At 38.8% G+C, this 24,549-nt stretch overlaps 1 protein-coding gene across 4 annotated transcripts in view; it reads right to left on the minus strand.

The window, feature by feature from the left end:
* LOC111578637 (receptor-type tyrosine-protein phosphatase gamma-like) overlaps positions 1–24,549 on the minus strand; it is a 413,908-nt gene that overhangs the window by 88,070 nt on the left and 301,289 nt on the right. For all 4 annotated transcript variants that reach the window (XR_008601705.1, XM_055010623.1, XM_055010621.1 and 1 more), the window contains exons 5-6: positions 24,006–24,101; positions 8,624–8,690 (exon numbers count right to left, since the gene is read on the minus strand). Coding sequence is in view for 3 of the 4 variants with exons in the window: in XM_055010623.1 (XP_054866598.1) it covers positions 8,624–8,690; positions 24,006–24,101 (163 nt within the window). In the remaining variant the exon portion in view is untranslated. The remainder of the gene's footprint in view (positions 1–8,623; positions 8,691–24,005; positions 24,102–24,549) is intronic.

Here is a 24,549-nt window from a genome sequence, read left to right on the forward strand (position 1 = left end):
GTGGATTTACATGAAGAATGGAGGATGATGGGACACATTTTCTCTGAGAATCATGCATCTAAATGAGTGTTCTCTAGATCTGAGCACAACACACTTGACGTGTCTCGCTTCAAACGCAGAATTCAGAAGCACACAAGGTTTTGCCTCTCATGTATAAACTTGCTGGCAAACAAGGTTTGAAACATGAAAGGGATGAAGATTTAGCATGGCCTGCAACTCTGTTTTTCTCCCACCAGAAGCTGCTGATGTTAAACTTATTTCAGATTCAGTAATCAATTAATCACATCTGATTAATCACATTCTTTCAATTCCTCGATCTCGCTGATTTTGGAGCAGACCTTGACAGTGCTCTGCAGGTGATCCTGTTCTGCAGGCTGATGGAGTGAAACCAGCAGGTCATAGAGAATGTCATGACACTCTCAATGAAGAAGTGAAGCATCCTTAGAATGTTCCTACTGACACCACCAGTGCTACTTCCTCAGTAGGCACTGCTGCTGCTGGCATTTTCTGAAGATCCCCTGAGTGTTGGAGGCAAATTTAAATATGTTATCAAAAATTGTGACCATGTATTTGCATTCATCCACTATCTCGACCTTCATCCCACGGATTGTGCTGCCATCTGCTGTAGCTAGCTCCTTCTGTTTGCTGGTGAAGGTCATCACCACCTCTTTGGTCTTTTCCACGTTTAACTCCAGGGAAGATTTATCACACCACTCCACAAACTCATGGAGTGCTGAGCTGTGGTGGTGTGATGGGCCTGAGAGCAGGGACAGGAGAACCTGTCATCTGCGTACTTAACCAGATGACAGTCTGGGTGGATGGACCTGCAGTCATCGGAATAGAGGATGAAGAGCAGAGGTGAGAGGACATAGCCCTGAGGGAGCTGGTAGAGGTGAAGGAGAGGTTGGAGAAAGTGTTATTGACCAGCACTCTCTGTGACCTGTTAGTCAGGATTAGCTGGTCCTCCATGTAGAAGTGTTTGGAGAGTTTCTCTGACAGGATGTGTGGCTGTAGTGTTGAATGCAGAGGAGAAGTCTGCAAACAGGAGTCTAACTGTGGTGTTGGGTTGTTCCAGAAGCTTGTGTACAGTGATGTATATTGATGCATCATCAACCTCCCTGCTCACACAGTACATGATCTGGAGAGGGTCCATCAGGATTAGATGATGTGCTTATTGATGACCCTCTCCATAGGTTGAGGGAGTTCAAAGCCTTAACAGAGGTCTTCTTTGGAATGGTGACCACTGTGGAATGTTTCCAAAGCTGTGGAACTATGCTTCTGTCCATAGATCTTTGAATCTATTAAATGACTATCTTGCTCAGTGTATGAGTAACTGACTAGGCACTCTTCAACCTTCAATGGTAATTCATTTTCAAAGAGTGTACATACACTACCAGTCAAAAGTTTGGACACACCTTCTCATTTAATGGTTTTTCTTTATTTTCATGACTATTTACATTGAGGGTTAGGATGGATCACAGAGTGAAGGCAAAAGGACCAACAAGTGCTCAGCATCTCTGAGAACTCCTTCAAGACTCTTAGAAAACTATTTCAGTTAACTTCCTCGTGAAGCTCCTGGAGAGAATGCCAAGAGTGTACAAAGCAGTAATCAAAGCAAAGGGTGGCCATTTTGAAGAATCTAAAATATAAAACATGTTTTGACTTATTTCACACTATTACATAATTCCATATGTGTCCATTCATAGTTTTGATGAAGTGGTTTTCCCCACTTTAAGGCAGGACTACTGTATCCACCCTGTGGCAATACTGGAGAATTTAATGAAGAGAAATTCTGTTTTCATTTGTATCTTCCTCTCTGTCTGTACTACTGTACCAGTCTATCAATCCTTTACTGATGTGGGCTAATCCTTAAGCGCTCTCGTTCACATCTAATCAGATGTGGTTAAAATGCACAGTGCTCACTGCTCACATATTCAGCTTCGTTTTATCCTCTCCTTTCAAAAAAAAAATTGGGCAGACATATCGTTTGTTTTTTTGTCTGTTTTGGAGGATTTTACTCATAGCCTCTATCTTGATTTTAATGGATCCTGAAGCAGCTTTGTCATGGTGGTGATTAGTTTTGCCAAGGTTTTTGGAGGATATAATTTTGGACTAGCATGCAGGGTTTTGATTTTGTTTTTTTATTGTTTCATTCTATTTTTATAAATACAAATAAAGTCTTTATTTCATATTAGAACCATTTTATTTGGATCATCCTTATGTGTTTAATTTCATCCTTCTCAATATCTACAAGTCAGATTTAAGTGAAAATTGCTATCAACAATAATACTCACCAGAGGATGAACCCAGTGATATTATTAATGTAAAAGATGCGATGTGGTTGCAGTAATGATGACTGTCATTATTGTACTCTTAAGAAAGGGTGAAGATGGCCAGGACATTCTATTAAGTACTGATAAAAAGAATACATAAATAAAAAATATTGCACAATTTGTAAAATATGTAAAAAGTTAAAAAAAAAAAAGTATGCTGAAAATTTCTTAAACACAAAATGATTCAGAGGGATGTTACTGCTGACCACTAACCCTAAAGCACATCTTAACACTGAAACTGTATTGTTTGTAGTAGATTTTAAATGCACTAACGAATAAGGCCTTCATTTTGACTGGGGTGTCACAAATATAACACTCAGTGAGTGGCATTGTATTTTATCATTCAGTTCTTGTTGACAAATTCATCATGCTAGGCCATACTTATGCAAAATATTTATTTAGTTTTTATGCACATTGCATTGTATAAATATTATGATTAATTAAAAAAAAAAAAAAAGGATGTGAACCCTGGGGCTGCACAGTGACTTGGCAGTTAGCACTTTTGCCTTGCATATAGACGATCCCCGGATCATGTCCCCGCCTCCCTGGGATCTTTCTGCATGGAGTTTGTATGTTCTCCCTGTGCATGCATGGGTTTGCTCCGGGTACTCCGGCTTCCTCCCACAGTCAAAATACACCCATCCATTATCTATACACTCCTTTATCCTCATTAGGATCGCGGAGGGGCTGGAGTCTATCCCAGCTGACTTGGAGCGAGGGCAGGGGAAGCCCTTTACAGGTCACCAGTCTATCACAGGGCTACGTATAGAGACAAACAGTCACACTTGCATTCACACCTACGGACAATTTAGAATAATCAGTTAACCTCAGCATATTTTTGGACTGTGTGAGGAAGCCAGAGAACCCGGAGCAAACCCACACATGCACAAGGAGAACATACAAACTCCATGCAGAAAGATCCCAGGGAGGCGGGGACATGATCCGGGGATCTTCTAGCTGCAAGATGAAAGTGCTAACCACTACACCACTGTGCAGTCCAAAAACATGCTGAGGTTAACTGGTGATTCTAAATTATTTATAGGTGTGAATGTGAGTGTGATTGTTTGTCTCTATGTGTAGCCCTGTGATAGACTGTTACCTGTCCAGGTGAACCTGTGATAGACTGTTACCTGTCCAGGTGTCTCCTGCCTTCACCCTCAGTCAGCTGGGATAGACTCCAGCCCCCCATGACTCTAATGAGGACTAAGCGGTGTATAGATGATGGGCGGATGTGAACCCTTGTATCTCTTGTGACAGTAGTAGACTTTGTTCGATACAGTTTACAAACGTGGCAATAATTCATTCAAAATAAATTTGCCTCTTAAAGTAGTCCAGCCAGCGATTACCACCTGAACGAAATATCACAAAACAGGTTCGTTTTTAAAACTGTAATTTTGAATAAGTAGCATACACCATATGTTCTGTCAATGCTGCTGACCAAGAACTGCCTACAGGAATCATTCCATGTTTTATGTGTTCTCATTTGTCTAGGTGTCACCTCTATCGTATTGCTGATGAACCTGTGATAGACTGTTACCTGTCCAGGTGAACCTGTGATAGACTGTTACCTGTCCAGGTGAACCTGTGATAGACTGTTACCTGTCCAGGTGTCTCCTGCCTTCACCCTCAGTCAGCTGGGATAGACTCCAGCCCCCCATGACTCTAATGAGGACTAAGCGGTGTATAGATGATGGGCGGATGTGAACCCTTGTATCTCTTGTGACAGTAGTAGACTTTGTTCGATACAGTTTACAAACGTGGCAATAATTCATTCAAAATAAATTTGCCTCTTAAAGTAGTCCAGCCAGCGATTACCACCTGAACGAAATATCACAAAACAGGTTCGTTTTTAAAACTGTAATTTTGAATAAGTAGCATACACCATATGTTCTGTCAATGCTGCTGACCAAGAACTGCCTAAAGGAATCATTCCATGTTTTATGTGTTCTCATTTGTCTAGGTGTCACCTCTATCGTATTGCTGATGAGCATATTAACACTGAGAATTTTTATCTGCTCTTTCTTTTATATCTGACACCTTTAAATCTTTTACAGATGTGTGTTTGAGCTTTTGCACTTCAATGATGATGATCCCTATAAAAACGATGACTAAAGATGATGTACAGAGCAAGAGAATTATCACCTTGCTTCTCCTCCCCTGCCTCTCAGCTTCCTCTCATCTTACTGCATCATCCCACTACATCATTATCTGTATCTGCGTCTGCCTCCAAAGCCCATGTTGATAGTGCACTCCTCTCTTTGAGGCTCTCATGAGTCTCTATGCATATCAGACTTAGGCTTTTTACTGGGCTGATTTCACAGGGTTAGTGTGGAGCTGCTTGCTGGCTAGCTAGTCAGAGGCCATTTGTTCCAGCAAGATGTCATGTAAAATGCGACAAGGCTTGAGGTACAAAGACAGAAGAGTCAGACCTGTGGTGCGTGTCTGCCAGACGAGCCCGGCAACAAGAGAGGAGTGCACTGTGAAAAATTTAACCACCCACTGCTCCATAGTGTAGCCCTGGTGGAGACAGAGCAAATTAGCAACCATCTTCCCTGTGGGAGAAATTGGAGCTTCTCCTTGATTGAACTTGAGTGGCCTTTGTATTCGATGAGATTTTGGAGGCAGAGTTGTTTTTCCAAGACAGATTTGTGAGCTCTTAAAATTCACTCTGAAGCCAATCTGTTGTTGCAGGGCAAGTAGGGCCCTTTGTGGGGGGAGGGAGGCGGGGGCAAGGCAGAACATTGCCGTAGGACAAATGTTTTGATCATGACAGGGATGCACTTCAGGGTTGTATGCAGAAGACAACAGTTTTGGACTGAGGGCATACAGTTCAAACAAAAAAGCAATGTAAAAGCTACTTATTTGCTTTGTGAGCAAAAAAGACTGAATCATCCCAGAAGTCATAAATTATTGTGTGAATATACTGCGAAGCAACAAAATCATACAAACAGACTTTTTGATGAGGAGCACAATCAAAGCTAGAATACCCTGCAGTTAAAGTTTGATCAAATATCACGCTTTACATACTTGTATAAAATACCAAAATTGAAGTTGGACCATGGCAGCTTTGTGACCTCCCTGGCCTGTGCACTGCACTTGTGCTTTTCACAGCAAAGTGGCACACTGTTGTTGTACAAGCAATTAAATAACTATGTTTCAGAGTGCGGTGAATGTCTTTCACATCCTGAGTGAAAGGCCCTTAAGTAGCGTAGCGTAGTTTTCTCTGCCATGTGCTCCTGTACTAATAGTGCTTCATTCTTGATAGCTGTGTATTCTGTCTGTTCCATAGTCTCTGACTGCCACGTTTGCATGGATCAGACTTTATTTACTCTGTGATTTCTGTAGCTCAGATTTTCCACTTGGTGCTTGTAGCATGTTGGGCAGCTGTGGCTCAGGTGGTAGAATGGGTTGTGCATTAACTGAATGTTGAAGTGTCCTCGGGCAAGACACTGAACCCAAAGTTGTTCCCAATGGCAGGCAAGCACCTTGTGTGACAGCTCTATCACTATTAGTGTATGAATGGGTTAGTAAGAAACATTGCTTTGACTACCACTAAGGTAGAAAAGTTCTACATAAGTGCAGACCATTTATCATTTGTAGTGTATCTTGTTATCTGCCTTGAGTTTCTAGTTGTGAGCTTGCAAGTTGCAGCTGTTCCTAGCTTTGCTGTGCTTGGTCCTGGTCAGTAACTCCCTGCTTATTTAGGTATTACACTGGGCCCTTTACGTTCATTGTCAATATCATCGCTGGTACTTTCTAGTTGTCATCCCAGCCTTGATTTTCTGGTTTGGCGAATTTCCCATTCACCCGCAGAGGTTGCTTCTGGGACCTCGTTCACTTTGTCACTTCCCCAGTTCCTAGTTTGAGGTAGTTTTCTCTATGTTCTGTCCTTCTGGTGAGTCTTCCTCTCCCTCCCCCAGTAGTAGTTCCTACACCTGTCTCCACATGAACATTTGCTTTGTGTTTATTCTGTATAATAAACTCTTGTATATTTGATACTGGACTACACTGTTCTTTGTCTGGACTTGGTCTCTGACTCCCCACAGAAATGTATACAGCAATCTTGTTTTATCTGTGTTGCAACAAATTTGCAACAATTTGCAGCTGAGTAAGAGATTTTATAACATAGGGAGACACATTGTTTATCTTTTATTATTCATTTTTGACTTTCTAATTATTGATAATTAGAAAGTCAGTAGGAGGAGCATGAAGTGTGTGCAGGTACAAGAGGTTAGCCAGTTCTTTTTGAGAGAAAACTGGAAATGAGCACACCTTAAATATCAGTATCAGGCTAATCTCACAATGCATTGCTGTGTGATTGTGAGTTAGTGTGTAAACTGTGTTGTATGTTGTTTGAACAGATTGGGTGGTAATTTTATTGTTTGCCATCTTTTTTTCTTTAAACATTGACACATTTGACTACTTTTTCAAAAGGGTGCCGTGTTCCCAGAATTCAGCGAGTAGCTTCATGAGGTTTTTTTATTTTTATTTTTATTTTTTCCTGGAAATAAAATTATTAGCAACACTTTTTCAAATAAAACCCCAGTTGTAATGAACCTGTTTACTGATTTTTTTTTTTTTTTTTTTTTTTTGCTAGAAAGAGGAGGTTTTGATTTGTTGGATAAGTACATCTGTACCTTAGATAATTTAAGAATGTCACAGTTTCCTCTTTGGCTATACACAAAAGTCTGGGGTCACCCAGATAATTTCATGTTTTCCATGAAATGGAAAACATCAAATTGCTAAACATGGTAGTACTTTTATTCATGTGCTGATATAATAGCACAAGGGTTTTCTAATCATCAATTAGCCTTTCAACACCATTAGCTAACACAATGTAGCATTAGAACACAGGAGTGATGGTTGCTGGAAATGTTCCTCTGTACCTCTATGGAGATATTCCATTAAAAATCAGCTGTTTCCAGCTAGAAGAGTCATTTACCACATTAACAATGTCTACACTGAATTTATCATTCATTTAATGCTTTCTTCATTAAAAAAAACGGCCTTTCTGTAAAAAATAAGGACATTTCTAATTGACCCCAAACTTGTTTTGCCCTTGTTTTGTAACAGTTTACCCCTTTTTTAATTTTAATATCCATTGACTTAGTTTTATACATCACTTGAAGTACTGTCCAATCTTGTGAGCACTTTGACCCACACTGTGGTTGGCTTGTCTGAGTGAAGCTGAAATGACGGTTAATGTAAAAGTGACCTATGTCTGAATGACAGAATGCCATCACTTTAACAGACTGGTGAAGCCAAAAAAAAAAATGTTGCATCCTGACTAAAGTCTTGGAATCTGTCTTTCTAACCTGGCACTATTATCACTATTACTGCTATTATCCTACATAGGTCACATATGCATGTTCTGAACTGGCCTCAAACAGAGATGCACACATGACAACCCTGTCTCCACCAGCTAACGTTCTCACACTACTAAACTGCATTTAACAGCTCAGTATGTGATCGAGGAAATCAAGAAAACGAGCAGCACAAATATGTTGATTAAAAATGTATTTCAAATATTAAAATAACAATTTACGTTTCTGCTCTAGTGCAACTGAGAATGCAGTTTAGTTGTGTGAGCGCGTAAGTTTGTGGAGACTCAAAACTCGCATTTCCTGCACTAACTCAAGCATGAACACTTGCTCATAAGATACACACTCTTTCTTTCACACACACATGCACACACACTCTCATTGCTTCTTTAGTTGTATTATACTGTTTACATTGTGTGCTTTAATTATCTTATAATTAATGCTTTTAAATATGTATCTGCTGGTCTGTTTAATGCTGTACAAGACTGGATGCTGCCAAGCTCCACTACGCATAACTCTAAAATCTTTAGTCTTAATACTGATATGGTCATTTTTGCATAATATTTTGTTTTTTTTAATTAGGGTTGAAAATAAATAGTTAAATACTTCTTATGGGACCGATATTCTGATTTATGAACCTGATTAATCTAGTTTGTTTTCTTTTTATTGAAGGTGATGACCCTACTGTTATGTGGCTGGTTTATAAGACTGATTTAAAGGCCTGGTTGCCTGGATATATCTTCTGTCCATCAGGAGCAGGACTATTATTGGCTTTAACAGAAGATGGATACGTCATGTTCTTTTGGTAAGCCGATAAACCACCTGACAACATTGTTTCATTGTTTGAAAAAAAGACTGGCTGCCATTGAATCAGTGTTTTTAATATTATTGACAAGTTGTGTGAGCATATTTGTGGCTAAAACGTAAAAGTAAAGAGAGATGAAAACTCCAAATGATGACTGTACTCACCATGATGGACCACACCCTTCAGGCCATGGATTATGGGGTCGACAGCAGGATTGTCCTTCCCTCCAACCTGAGGAGGGAAAAAGCAAGATCTGCTGTAAGATACAGTCATCATAGCATGCATAGCATTTAAATCAATAACGAGTTGCCGTTAAAATGTTGTACCACAGTCTAAATTAATGAATAAATGAGTGAATGAATGAAAGAATGAATGAACTGAACTTCCAATGCTGTCATTTAAATTGGTGAATTCTGTATTTAGGTAAATGGCAGTATATAATTTATCTTTTTTCAGTTTGTATATTTCTGTTTGTTCTTACTACCTATTCTTTATTGTACTCTATACTGTGGCAGAGACGCAGTTCCCTGCTGCCATGATGTGTACATTAATTTAAATTTGCATAATGCACACATTTATGTGAAAATGATGAATAATGCATTAAAAGGATGAGCATGAGCAACTTGTCAGGCCCAACTAGTGCTTCTTCAGAACAAAGATACAGTAGCACACATTAAGCATTTCAATACACCTAATAAAAAAGAGAAAAAACTGAAAACAGAGAACGGGCAATAAAAGCAGTAGAATGGTGGGAAGGGTGGTTGAAAAGCACTGAGGAGATGCTGAAAAAACAAGTGCAGTGTAATTAGGGGGAACAAACAGCAGCAATCAACAAGCTCCCAAAGCCCCTCTCTATATAAACTCAAAGTGTCTGTGGTGTCATAAAAACACATGGGTTTTTCATTGTCGTCAATTATAGCATAAGTGTTGCCATGGAGGCTGTAAATCTATGAAACCAAAGCTTCAAAACAAGTACCTTCAAAAACACCACATATTACTTCTCAAAAATGATTCATGTGAGTGGATCCGATCTGCCGCTTCTGTGTCTGCTGAAAAACTGATTTCTTCCTTAGGACCAGGGACACGTTTCTCTGAATTCTGTCTTTAGGTCATGAAAATCTGTTCTACAGAAAGCAGTGTAGCAGCCTACCTGTTTCATGAACATGCACCTATTTGTACATGAGTTTGTATTCAAAGTTCTGTAAGAAAAAATCTTGAAAGTACTTGGAAAGGCCCCTGGGTAAGAGTTGTTTGAATGACAGATGGACAGTTAGCAGAGACACCAGCACAGAGTACTGCTGTCTGCTTGCTTCTTACATGCAACAGTAACAAAGAGAAATCCAAAAGACTCCCTCCTGTGGAAGATTATTTTGTTTCTTCAGGTGCATCAGTTTGTAATTGACTTGTACAATTGCTGGTCTGCTCACAACATATTAATTTGTACATAATTTGCCCTGAAAGTAAAATAAAACACCTGGAAAACTGTCAACAGTGAGGTTGGGATTAATTAGAATAATGTGGAGAGTTTGAGTTTATTGATTTGTCAGCAGAGACAGGCTGATCCTCTACATTTATCTATCTGCATTTATTTGTGAGTAAAGTTGCCTCAAATTTGAAATCACCAGACACTAAGAGAAAATTAAAGCAATATGAATGACTAATGACAACTATTTCAGTAGGCTGCTATTGGTCACTAGCATGACATACATGGTGATGCAGAGGTTAGCACTGTCACCTCACACCTAGAAGATCCCCGGTTTGCATCCCGGCCTGGACTCTTTCTATATGGAATTTGTATGTTCTCCTCTACATATGTGGGTTTTCTCCAGGTTCTCCAGCTTCCTCCCACAGTCCAGAAACACGCTGAGGTTAACTGGTGATTCTAAATTGTCTGTAGATGTGAATGTGAGTGTCACTGGTTGTCTCTATATGTAGCCCTGTGATAGACTGTTACCTGTCCAGGTGAACCTGTGATAGACTGTTACCTGTCCAGGTGAACCTGTGATAGACTGTTACCTGTCCAGGTGAACCTGTGATAGACTGTTACCTGTCCAGGTGAACCTGTGATAGACTGTTACCTGTCCAGGTGTCCCCTGCCTTCAACCTAAATCAGCTGGGATAGATCTCAGCCCCGCTGTGAGTCTACAGAGGATTAAGCAGTGTATAAAGGATGGATGATGTACATGAATATTGTATGTAGCATAACAGCATGTTCCCTAAGCTCACACTGATTAGGCATAATAACCCAACAAATGAATGAATGAATGAATGAATGAATGAATGTCTTTATTTCAGATGTGAGGAAAAAAAGCCATAAGAAACTAATCAAAATATTCAAAACAACAACAAAACAATATAAAACACAACAAAACAAACAAACAAAACAAAGCAAAAAACATTAACCTAACATATCCAAAAAGGGAGTAGGAGGAAGCATAAACTAATTTACTTATTTACTACCCCTTCCCCATGTCGACCATCACTCACTCAGTACCCCACTCCCATATTTTTATATGCATATTTACAAACAAAATAGAAACAAATAAAGTCAGTAAACAAATATTGAATAATCAGTGATATACCTGTGTCAAAAAACACCTCCTCCTGCCTGTCTCTCATGAAAACCATATTTTTGTACTGCTGTTTTAAACAGGCCCGTGCTTGGACATTGCTCGAGCTCCACCTCCAATCCGTTCCATAACCTCACTACACATATTGAAAGACAAAAGGACTTTAGTGTTGTGCAAAATCTACCATGTTTAAATTTTAAATCCCCCCATTATAATCCCCATCTCTGTAAAAAAAAAAAACAGTTCTGAATATTTACAGGAAGTTGGATGATTATTGCTTTGTACATTATTTGTGCTGTTTGAAAATGAACTAGGTCAGTGAATTTTAGTATTTTTGATTTGAAGAAGAATGAATTAGTGTGATCTCTATAACCGGTTTTATGAATTATCCTTATTGCTCTTTTTAGTAGTATTGACCGTTACTGTAGTGAATATAAAGAAAGGAACTAAAGCTTTTGGGAAGAAAACTGACTCACATTGGCTGTAGTGTAAAATAAAAGAAAAGAAAAAAACTCAGTTTTTTAAAGTCAGTCTGAATGCTTTGAATGGCAGAGTATCTGAAGACTGGGAAAGATAAAAAAAAAAAGTCATGAACACAGGGTTTCTATAGCAGCCAACACGTCCCACAGTCATCATGTAACACACGCTTCAGACAGAATTTTAAGCTTTGACACTACTACAAAAATCATACTTCATAATATTGCACTGAACAAGTATATAGGGAATACTTTGCTTTTTTGATGGCTTTACATAGTTAACATAGTATGACAGGTGATCATGTAGTATAATGTGCAACTGACATAATAGATTTAAATTTTAATGAAATATTCAGTCCAGTTTTTAAACTGTAGTCACCTGAGTTTTGTGTCATGTTTGTATATAACACAAACTTGGGCAGATTTCCCCTAAACTGCTGCCAACATCAATATCCAACGTGTTGCATGGATAGCTAAGAGACTGCCAAAGAAACTGTCATGCTAACCCTCTCTCTCTACTCTCCAGAACTGTTTTTCTCCTGGATTTTGAAATACACACTTGTTGACCCAGGGGTTAAACACAAAACACATGCATATGCAAACTACATCCAACTGAAATGTGAAACACAAACGTGTTGGCTAGTTGGATTTAATTGTCCAGTTTAACATGAAGAATTATTGGGATTTGTTCTTACACTGCCTACTCGCTTGGACCACAGCAAAAGCACAAAACACAGTCTGTTCAATGTCTGTGCTTTTATCAAGCACAGGAAGAGACCGATTTGTGGATTGTATGTTTAACAATTTGATGAAAAAAGCAAATACATATTTTATTCTGTTTTGTCACATGGCAAAGGGGAATGATCATACAACACACAAATGTTATTCAATCCCCTCAGGAATTCAAGATGTTGCGATCGCAACAATTAAAGCAAATTCAACCAATCTCTGTGAATTCTGCGCAACCTTGCAAATTTGTCCAATCACCACAACTTTGATGCAAATTTGGCCAGCCTCCAGTGAGTTACACCAATCTCAGCGGTCCCCAGTACAAACGTAATGCACGTCACTGAATTCATTTCCTTGTTTATGGTTTGAAAATGGAGATATGTCCGATTCTAATGTTGCTCATTTACCAACAAAAATTACTGCTGAAGACCGTGCAAAACAATTCCCTGATGTTCTTCACGAAAGTGGAGGTAAGCTATTTTGCACCCATGCAATATTGAAAATCATCGATTGACAAACACTTTTCTACCGCAAAACGTATTAGGAGAATGTCTGAAACAAACAGACTACAGACCAGACAAATGACTGTGATGGAAGCTGTTGCATCCAGATCTGTTGCGAGCACTGAAAGAATGAAGGTAAGTTAGATTTATTAACGTGACAAGCTGTGAGCATGTGTGTGAACACGTATGTGCCAGGAAGTGAAATGAACTTTTTAAGCCACTGACAGATATGTCCAAATATGATTCATTCAATAGTAAATTATCATTTTATGCCTTAAATCTACCAATCACTTCATGTTAAACCAGTATCTGGCTGCTGCTAGTTTCCCACCATGGTGTGCCAGCTGGTGGAAATGGGTTGGAGCGTGTTAAAGAATTATTTCAGGAATAAATATTGTCCATTAAAATGTTGAAACATGTTCTAAAAGCTGAAAAAAATGCAACTTTTTAGGAATTGTCACTGTCTCCCACAAATTCATTGCAACAAATACGCTTAAAACATTGCAACTTAGATCACAATTTTTCAGAAAACTTGCTGCAAATTCATACATTTTAGGCCGCAACAATCTTGAAAAAAGCCCGCAAAATCCTGGAGGGGCTGGTTATTGCATGCAATGAAGCATGAGAAGCTGGTTACGGAGGCAGGGGTGTCTACTACAGGTGCCAGAAGCCCCTGCAGATTTTCTCTAGGGCTCACCAGCAACTTCAGTTTCCATGTTTGTCCAGAAATGCACAACGTATCTCACTGGATTGCAGTTCCTCTCAGACTAGTACAACACATGGTAATCTTCTTTAGAGTTGCTTAAAATAATGTACCATGGTATTTTTAAGATGATGCGCATGTGACAACCATGGTTATCTACTGCTTATCAGTTTTGTCTTGGGCAATGGATCTTTCCATCGCCAGAGTCATTTCTGTGAAAGGTACTTCTAGACTTAACTGTTTTTCCTATTTCAGATCTTTTTTCTAAACTGGCACACTGACCCTCTACAGATCATACACTCATGCTTTGAACTGGTCTAAAACAGACACACATGCATCCTTCAGTTCATTTTGACAATTACTTTAACTATACTGTTTAAGCTGTATGTTTAGGCTTTATTTCCTTCATTAGGGCTGCAAGGTGACATGGTGGTTAGCACCGTTGCCTTGCAGCTAGAAGTTCCCCAGTTCGTATTCCAGTTAGGGTTCCCTGGTTCGTGTCCCAGCCTTCCTTGGATCTTTCTGCGTGGAGTTTGCATGTTCTCCCTGTGCAGTGTGGGTTCTCTCCAGGTTCTCTGGCTTCCTCCCACAGTCCAAAAATGTATTTTTTAACATGGTGATTCTAAATTGTACGTAGGTGTGACTGTGTGAGCATGCTTGGTTGTTTGTCTCCAAGTGTAGCTCTGCGATAGACTGGCGACCTGTCCAGGGTGTCCAGCACCCCCGTGACCCTCGTGAGGGTTAAGCGGTGTATAGATAATGGATGGATGGATTTCCTTCCTTACATGTTTTTGTACATATCTGCTGATTGCACTTATGATTCTTTAGTACTCCTTGTGAGCAATAGTACTGTTGGCGATTATTCACAATTATACAATAATAATTTCACCATATTTTTTGTCCATTACTAAACATGTTAATTTCATTTCACAGCTATGTATGTAAACAAGTGAACTTTGGTAAGAAGAGATTTATTGATCAAATTTCAGCATACAAAAATTGGGAAATTTGGATTGATGATAACAAACATTTTTAGCTTAGACTCAGAACTACCTCCCTTGTGAAGCATAGAGAACATGTATCTGGCTGCTACTGCCTTGCATTTCAGTGTAGCTAAGAAACAGAGCCTGAAATAGAGTCACAGCATGCTTTAAGCCCCTTAAAACAGAAAATATATGAACCTACAGTTTTACTGCCACGTGCTCTAGCTTGAGTCATTTCTATTGACCGTTACTGTCCTGTAAGCAAACTTACCACTAAAGTGACTAGATGTAGCTACTCTCTTTTCCACATGAAGCCACTCCTCATACTGTATGCCACGGCATCGTTCGGTTAAGCTAGTGTGCTGGCCAAGTTATACTACAAGGTGGCTCCAGGTGCAACATCATAGTCTATCATATTACTGTAAAAGACACCCTGTTTGATCTCAACTTCAATTTCAGACACAACAATGATGAAAACCTGTGTAGAGCAATTTGCTTTCAGCAAACACAGAGCCTAAAACATGGTAACTGTGAATTCATCAGCAGATTGAATTTCAGTGAGTGCAGGAAAGAGATGGGTTTACTATTTATGGACAGGAGTGATGTGCAGACCACATCCAAAACCCCACTGCAAAATGCTTGCTTCTTAGCTTTCACAGAGAAATCAGCTTTGCCTTTAAGAGTAAAGCAGCCATGAAAAAGAGGTAGAATCCCTTTGAACACAAAATGCTTGTCTCCGAGCTGTAAATCTCTGCTTAAACAAGGAGGAATTGTTAAGACGTGGATCAGAAGGCCTTCCTCGGCCACAGACGTTCAGCCAATGTAATTCTGGTTACTCCAACTCACGCTCATCCCTTAATTAAAGCTTAAATTCATCCCCATTTAGACGATAGAAACAATTTTGAATCAATCTCCAAGGCCTTTGAGAATAAAGTCTTCTCAACCTCCACTGAGAACCAGTATTAACAGCTACCTGACTTCCAAACTCTCTGAAACAACCACTAACAAGACACATTCAGTTTCTCCTTTACAAGATATTCTGTTTGTTCTTCTCAGTTACTGAGTTCAACACACATTGATGTTTATCTCTTCAAAGCAGGGAGAATAGAACAATTTTCTTCTCTTGCTGATGAGACAGCATCGACGGTAGCAGACCGTTATCCAAAATACTTGCCCTGAAACATAACCAACAAGTATACCAGTCAGATGATGACCACAGCGTCTCTGACCACCTCTCAAAATATGGTTCTAATCAGTCCCTCCAGGATTTCATGGGCATTTTTCGAGATTGTTGCAGCCGAAAATGCCTGAATTCATGGCAGCTTTTCTAAAAAATTGGGATGTAAGTTGCAATGCTTTAAGCTTATTTGTTGTGATGAAATTGCAGGAGACAGTGACAACTGCTAAAAAGTTGCATTTTTTCAGCTTTTAGAACATGTTTCAACATTGTAATTTAAAATATTTATTCTGAAATTAATTCTTTAACGCTCCAACCCATTTACACAAAAGCTGGCATACCACGGTGGGATATTAGGAGCAGCCAGATACTGGTTTAACATGAACTGGTTGGTAGATTTAAGGCACTAAAGGATCATTTACTATTGAATGAATCACATTTGGACATATCTGTCAGTGGCTTAAAAAGTTAATTTCACTTCCTGGCACATACGTGTTCACACACAGGCTCACGGCTTGTCACGTCATTTAACAAGAAAAACACTCAGAGAGCAGTACTCCACCAAGACTGTTCATTACCTGACCCTGCACTGAACAAAGGTGCATGTGTTATGCATGTGTACATATCGAGTCACGTGACCTAAATATGTAGCGGGCGGCGGGAATTGATGAGACTCAGAAACACCCCCACAATTTAATCAGTTGTTCCTTGTATCATTTCCGATACATCCACAGTGGTGGATTTGTAGTAGGATCGCAATGATGTGATCGTCAACAGGCCGCTGAGGTAGCGTTCACTTGTTGCCATGGTTACCGTGCTGCTATCAGACACCGTGCCGCTACCTTAATGGGAAATTCTTAACAAATCTGTGGATCCAGACTTTAATCCACATCACTGCCAGAATCAAATCACTTGGTACTTGGATCATTTCTGACCTTCCCTGAAAATTTCATCCAAATCTGTTGGTCCGTTTTTGAGTAATGTTGTGAACAGAGGAAGGATTCACGTAGGCTGATCGTCACATAACTCCGCTGCGTTCCTTGTTGGAATAATTAATATAACTTACCTTCATTCTTTCAGTGCTCCAATGGATCTGAATGCAACAGTTTACATCACGGTGATTTATCTGGTCTGTGGTCTACTCGTTTCTTCTAATATGTTTCGTGGTAGAAAAAGTGTTTATCAATTGATTATTTTTTTTTTTTTGTATTCCACCACAATATTGCATGGATGTAAAACAGTTTACTTCCACTTTGGTGAAGAACATCAGGGAATTATTTGTTTTGCACAGTTTTCAGCAGTAACTTTTGTTGGTAAATGACAGACATTAAAATGGGACATGTCTGCATCTTCAAACAAAAACAAGGAAGTGAATTCGGTGACATATGTGCATTACGTTTGCGCTGGGAACTGCTATGATTGGTGGAACTCATGGGAGGAGGGCTAAAATTGCGGAAAACACTTGCGGTGATTGGACAAATTTGCAAGGTTGCGCAGAATGTCTGGAGATTGGTTGAATTTGCATGATCGCAACATTGCAAATTCCTGGAGGGACTGTCTAATTATTAGGACAATGGCTCTGAATGCCTCTGCACCTCTGGCTACATGGGGCGTTACAACGGCTGGGCGCGAGTGAAGAGAAATTGAAAGCAAAAGAGCTTCAGAGGTCAGTCCTCTCAGTCATGGCTAACAGCAAAGCTCATCACTGTACTGACAATGGGAGAGCTTTGAATTAGTTAGCAACTGCAGAGCTGACCTTAGAAATAGTCAGACATCTTGCTGTAGCTTGAGAAAATCCACAAGTACCCTTTTTCAAACTCCTTTATAGTAGGTTACTGTGAGCTGGCAATGCTAGCTATCCATCCAGTTCAATGTTTCCAGAAACACCACACAGACATTTTAGATTTGATGGAGTTTACTGGCAATTCCTTTTTTGTAAAACTGTAAATACAATACAAACAGTTTTAGAGTTAGGCTACTAAATAATATTAAACACCAATGTGCATCAGTAAAACACAAACCAATGAACCGTGACTCAACTTGTCGCCAAATTACACTTATGAGCAAACATACTTCGAGACATGGCTTTAGCTAGGAGGAAAAGGAGATCAGGAGCTGCAGACTGCTGACCATGCTGTGGTCATTTGCAGTGCAACTGAATTATACTTCTGGTCACATGATGTGGTTCACAAAGCAGATGAAGCTGCTTGCATACGAATCGCCACCAGACAGCACTGTTACTGACAGAACAACGGCACATTGTAAATGTGATAGATGGACTTTGATTAAGAAGTTAGTTTCATAAGCAAGCAAAAACAGAGTTATCAATACCCTTGAATAGTAAAAGCCATATAAAAATTTGATCTTGTAAAAGAGGTTAAAATGCTTCTCTTATAAGGGCTGAAAAGAATTTAAAAACTGTTAAAGATGTTGCTGTTAAAGATCTGCAAGGTGAGAAGTTATCAAGATCTTTGATTCACTCATTCAGATTTCAGGATTGATTATCACAAATGATTGCTCATGCCTGCGGAGGCCGGAAAATGGAGCTCTCAATCGCGATGCTCCATTCCGACTGAAGCTGCCAAAGGAAGCATTGCATGTTGAGTGTTGTTTCTCATATCCCCTTCTTCAGGCCGTAACATAAACACAACATTGTAGGGGCAGAACAGTTACTAATGTGAATCCGATGACAAAACACTGTCAGGGGCTTCATCATTGTAGAGGCCACTAGCTCTACATGTCACCATAACATATTTGCTTGACTCACCTACACTCACTAACCTAAGGATTAACTAAGAAACAGCTAGATGGGATTAACAAATGCCCAATTGGTAAATAAAGTGTGTAGATAACTTCATGAACTGACAAATGAACTCTTTCAACTATGGACTGTAGATTTGTGCTCGCAGGATCAAACGTCAACTGCAATCTTGCAACCAAAGTGGGGACATGAAGCTCCAGAGATGAATTTGTTCAATTCTGTGACTGTGCTATTTTGAAAAATAAACTGACACACTGTTTCAACCATTGCTCCATGGATTCTTAACCTGCTCAGCAGAGTTATGGAGATTGATTGAATTATCCAGTTGCTCCTATAATAGCAAGTCAAGTGACTGTGGGATTGAAACGCAAATCCAAAAGTTTTTGTTTGCAAATCCAAAAAAACTGCTTGCTATTGAGATGATTCTTGCAGGTGGGACCTATACCTAAAGCTGAAAGACATGTCGGTATTGAGCAGTCTCAATTAGCATGACGACTTGGCAACATCCACTCATGACATGAGTACACATAGAGCTAGGATCTATCCTAAAAAGCAGGCTGAAATTTTGACTCAAACCCTGAACTCTGAGTTGATTTCAGTGTTGATTTGAGTTTTCAGTTCCAGAACACCTGATCAGTTCAGAGCATTCATGGGTAAAGAAAACAAAACAATGGCCAATGGGGCTCAGATACTATGATTGACAACAGCAAAATGATAGGTAAATAAAGACCACAGCCTCCATTTTAATTCAGTGGAAGTAGAAATATGAAAGCATCCCAGGGCAGACTCTGACATACATTATATCTTTACAAATAGGAGTGTAGAAGACAGTCAATAAGCGAACACTGTTTTATTTTATTCATCATAGTATACCCATTCATTGCTTACATGACTTTCCTTAATAGATGGTAAAGCTGGATTAGATTGGAATTCTACTGTATATTACATTCAATTTTCAAATCCATGTATTTAGCTGTAACCTGACGGATAGAAAATACACTCATGCACACGCACACACATGAAACATGTAATAATAATAACACAGTAAGTTAATAACTGGAACAATGAGCTTGTTTTGGGGACAAAGCAAGACGCAAAGTGGGTGAAACAAACAGTATGGTGTGTAAAGGAAAACAGATTAGGAGCAATAAAGGCAACCATGAAGACAAAGAGAGAAAATGACAGGAGGAGAAAAAGAAAGGAGGACAGAGGGAATTAGCGTTTCATTATTAATGTTTGTCTCCAAAAGCCCACAGGCTTGTCCTCTGAGATCCTCAGCCATGGGGCCTCACATCACAATGTCTTGCTCTCTCTCTCTATCTATCCCTCTTTTCCATTTTTAAATCCTACATCTCTTGCTATTTCTCCTCATTTCTCCCTACAGCTCTATTTCCCTTTGTTCTCTTCAGGGACAGGCCACTGCAGCGACAAATCAAAAAAAAAAAAAGATACCATGGTAGAATGTGACATGTCCTCATATTTCTCTTCTCCACTTCTTTTCTCTGCCTGTCACCCATTGGAGATCCCTTACTGTGTATACTCTTTTTGATTTCCTCCTCCTCCTTCTGTGTTGTACAGAGTACCTGTTCCCATTGACTTCCCTGCACTAACTGCTGATGAATCAATGGTGTGATAGCTGTAACGTTAGATTTCTTTAAAGAAAGATGTATTGTAGTGAAGATTTACTAATTCTATGAATGGGGGGGAAGACAGGACAAAAAGTTAGACACGAAACTCTGACATTAGTTTGCTGTTTTTTATCGGTTAGATCTAGAACTGAAAAAAAGAAGTCCTTGTACTTCAATTCATTATATGTAAGCAAAAGCACAACGGGCTTCTAATATTTCCTTTAATTAACACTGCAGTATTAAATACCATCAACTTCTTACCAACAGACAATACACTGCAAGCTTTTAAGCTTGCTATAATAAAGCCACTTCTCAAAAAGCGTACTTTTTGAGAACTTTGTTTTAGCCAGGCCCATATAGGAGCCCACATAGGCCTGTATCCAATCTCCCTTTTATTTCTAAAATTCTTGAAAAAGTTGTTGCAAGCCAATTATGTGATTTTCTGTATAGAAATGGTTTGTCCATTTGTCTTATGAGTAGGGCTGTTAAAATGAACGCATTAATGCAGATTAATCCATCATCATGATTAATCTGATTAAAAATTTTAACACCATTAACGCATCTGCAACGTCTCTGGCAATGCATTTCGGGCAGTTTGTCCAAGAAGACTTGCCGTCGTGCATGCCGTCGCACATGAGCAAATGGGCAGTTGAACCACAAGTGGAAGATGGTCAACAGTAGGGTCTGGCTGATTTATCGACCGGCCAATTAAATCAGACAATTTTCGTCCTTTTCAAAGTAATCATCTTCGGCCTGAGATTTGCTGATTAAATACCGATATATTCTTAATTTCTCATAAAACAGTAAATGCTGTTTAGTGTTGGAGTCGAGCAGAATGATGTCTTTGCGCCATTTAAGCTACAGCCAGGCAACATTACAGGAGTGGGCTGAGCTGACAGGTACGTTTATAACGACGTTGTGAAATTAACAATGACTCTACACGTCTCCCGTTTCAGTTAAGAGAAAAGTTAAAGTTAAAATGATTAACATTCCTGTCTATCTGCAGCAACCGTCATGATGTCATGTTACTCTTAGTTTTGCTTTGTCAGAAAATACTAGAACGTGACCCAGGCAGTAACAGCAACTCACTGTGTGAGTTGTTATGGAGTAACATTAGTGTCAGACTACTTGTGTCAGGCCGGCAGCTGCCGGTCCCAGATAGTGCTTTTATCCCTTCTCTCCACCCCTTTCTCCTTTTTTAGGTGTGTTCCGCTGTGAAGTTGCAGGTGTTCCACATCTGCCATTATCATCAGCTGGTGCAGGAGCGGGTGGAATTCAGCCAATCAAGTCTCTCACCTGCCACAATATAACCAGACACCACTCACCTCTCAGTGCCGGATCGTGACACAGCAAGTATACATCTCACTGTTGTTACTCCAGCCTCTGTACCTGTTTTTTCATGCCTCTGGTAACTCTGGCTGTCATCTCCTGTTTCAGTTCCGGATCCATTTCAATTGAAATGAAAATTTAACGTTAACGTTATATAAAGAAAATATAATTTAACGTTAACGTTAAGTTTTCATTTCAATTGAAGGGCTTCAGAGGGCTGCAGAACTAATGTTTTGTCAGTAACTTCACTCATTATGTTGCTTATATACAGAATATATATAAAACCTACCTCTAATTTGCAGCAACAAGAAGTACATGACAATATGCATTTCATAACTCATTTACAGATTGACTCTTTTTTAAGGTTATATAATTTCCCAGAGGTTTAATGCTTTGTTGCATGTTTTTGTACTTGAAAATTCCTCCCTGTTGTAAAGTTAAACAAATACTAAAGGATAAAGTATTGTAAAACAGTAAAATGTTCTGCCTGTAATTCATATCTTTGTTGTAAGCGTCAAGGGACCAAAAAAGAAGTCTTTTTTTTCATTATTTATCTTTTAAATTAATCGGCTTATTAAAAAGTTATTAGAATTTTTTTCTGCCAAATATTGGAATAGGCATCAGTCAAAAAAATCCCGGCAAGTCGGTCATACTAAACAGCATAGCCCTCTCGGTGGGAAATTTGAATACAAAAACCCCCAAGATGAAACAGTCGACCGGCATACAATGATATACACACTCTGCAGGAAGGAGTTTTCTTTTCACCGAAGCACTTCCAGCTTAAAGTACCACATTAACGTGAAGCATACGTTTGTCGAGGATTATAACATGAACCTTTCAAGGTCTTTAATAAACACCATAAGTGCATGTATATTCTCTTCTTTCTTGAGTCTGTTTGCGCATGCAAAATGAAATTAGATTAATTTAGAGTAAAAATGAATGGTATTTAATAGTGATTAATCGAAATTAATCCACAGCAACCCTGTGATTAATCTGATTTGATTTTTTGGGCCGTTTCACAACACTACTTATGAGTTTAGCTACTTGATAGCTCACAGGTGAAAGTGAATCCAAATGAAAGATAACTGTCGTTGTATTGTTTCAAGCTCAACGTTTTTGCTTTTTGTTGACTCATACTACGGCCTTCATCTGGGTCTGAACTGTGTTCACAGCCCACTTAGGAGTTTATATTTTCCTTTTCAAATATGTATCTATCACTGTCACCACTACCTCTTCTACAAATCACTAGCCTTATTCTATTGCCTTAAATTGACAGATTGTCAGCTACCTGTTGTCCCCCACTGAGATGGAAGAATATTTAATTACTCTGCCAGTCACTATATTGCAGGCATATGCATACAACAATGGCAAACTATTTACAGCAACTAAATGATGAATGTCCCTCCATGCACACACATACATGCAGACAGTGACTTCCTCCACCTAACGATCTCTCATGTCACACCAATCTGCCATGGCACAGTGTTTGAAAATCACTGGTTTATATCATATTTATCAGATAGATTTCAATTAGTTCATGTTAATAATGTTTCTTCTGCTCACATCACTTAGTTACGGAGTTCCACAGGGTTCTATGTTAGAATCGATACTATTTACTTTGTAAATGCTCCCCTTTGGCAATGTCATTAGGAAGTACTGCATAAATTTCCATTGTTACGCAGATAACACCCAGCTGTATTCATCTATCCATTTCAGGTGAGTACCTCATTAAGCTCATCGTGAGAATGCCAAGAGTGTGCAAAGCAGTAATCAAAACAAAAGGTGGCTTATTTGAAGAATCTAAAATATAAAACATGTTCTGATTTATTTCACACTTTTTTGTTTACTACATAATTCCATATGTGTTCATTCATAGTTTTGATGTCTTCAGTGAGAATTTACAATGTAAACAGTCATGAAAATAAATAAAAAACATTATATGAGAAGGTGTGTGTCCAAACTGTTGACTGGTAGTGTATATATACACTACCACTATATATATATATATATATATATATATATATATATATATATATATATATATATATATATATATATATATATATATATATATATATATATATATGCACATATATATACTCACACACACACACACACACACACACACACACACACACACACACAATTGTGAATTGAATATCTTTCCAAAATAAAACTCATTTTAGCTTGTGTATCACTGCAAAGACCTAAGGAGCTTCCCTAAATGCTATTTTGTGTGCATTTTTTGGCACCTTTAACACAAACTTTACTTATATTTGAAAAAAATGGAATGAATGACATCTTTAAAAAAGAACATCAGAATAGTAAGTCTTACAGCTGCAATGTGAGTTCACAAACCTAGAATTCCTTTGTTACACAGTGTTGGATAATCATATTGTAGCACTTTCTCTTCTGTGGTTTTGTCTCAAGATGCTTTCACACAGTGATTAGTCTTGTCATACCGTTCATTCTGTTTCTACTGTAACTTACTCTATACACCTGCACTGTATATAATGCTTTTTATTGCTGCTTTTGCATGTATGGTTAGATGCCAAACTGTATTTTGTTGTCTTACTACTTGTACTACAATAAAGTTGAATCTAAACTAACGACAGAAATTTCTTTTGGAGGGGAGCTGTTGTTCAGTCTGTGACTGAAGAATGCACACACAAAAAAACAGGTCCTACCTGAAAAAAAACAGCAATGGCAGCAATGATCCTCTTCTCCCTGAGTGCTGCACTGAGACTGTCAAAGTCATCTGAGTTGTACATGTAGATCTGCATCTGTGAGAGACAGAAAGGGTTAGGGTGTGGGACATATAGGACATATCAAACTACATATAACAATAATAAAGTCATTGTGCAAATGATAGATAAGTCCAAGTTGTACCCTGAAAATTGTCTTGTGAAAACTGGCACTCTTAACATTGATAAGCGAAATTCTTAAAGCTTAAACACAAAAAGAGACACTGCAACAAATTATTTGAATTATTATTTCTGATAGTGTGAATGCATGCATTTCACATAGATTTGGCTCAGTATCCTATTCTGTAATCCCAGTGTTAGTAAAAATGTGTGTTGCTTTCTGGTTTTCATCAGCATATTTCCAGTATTTCTGCAGGAGTTCTAAACACCCGGGTTATGCATCCACTGCACAGTGTGTAGCAAAAATTATGTCATAACTTCAAAAAGACAGAAGGAAAACAAAAATAAAAAATATGTTGTAAGCAGT

The sequence above is a fragment of the Amphiprion ocellaris genome, chromosome 5 (genome assembly GCF_022539595.1).
Source record: "Amphiprion ocellaris isolate individual 3 ecotype Okinawa chromosome 5, ASM2253959v1, whole genome shotgun sequence".
NCBI lineage: Eukaryota > Metazoa > Chordata > Actinopteri > Pomacentridae > Amphiprion > Amphiprion ocellaris.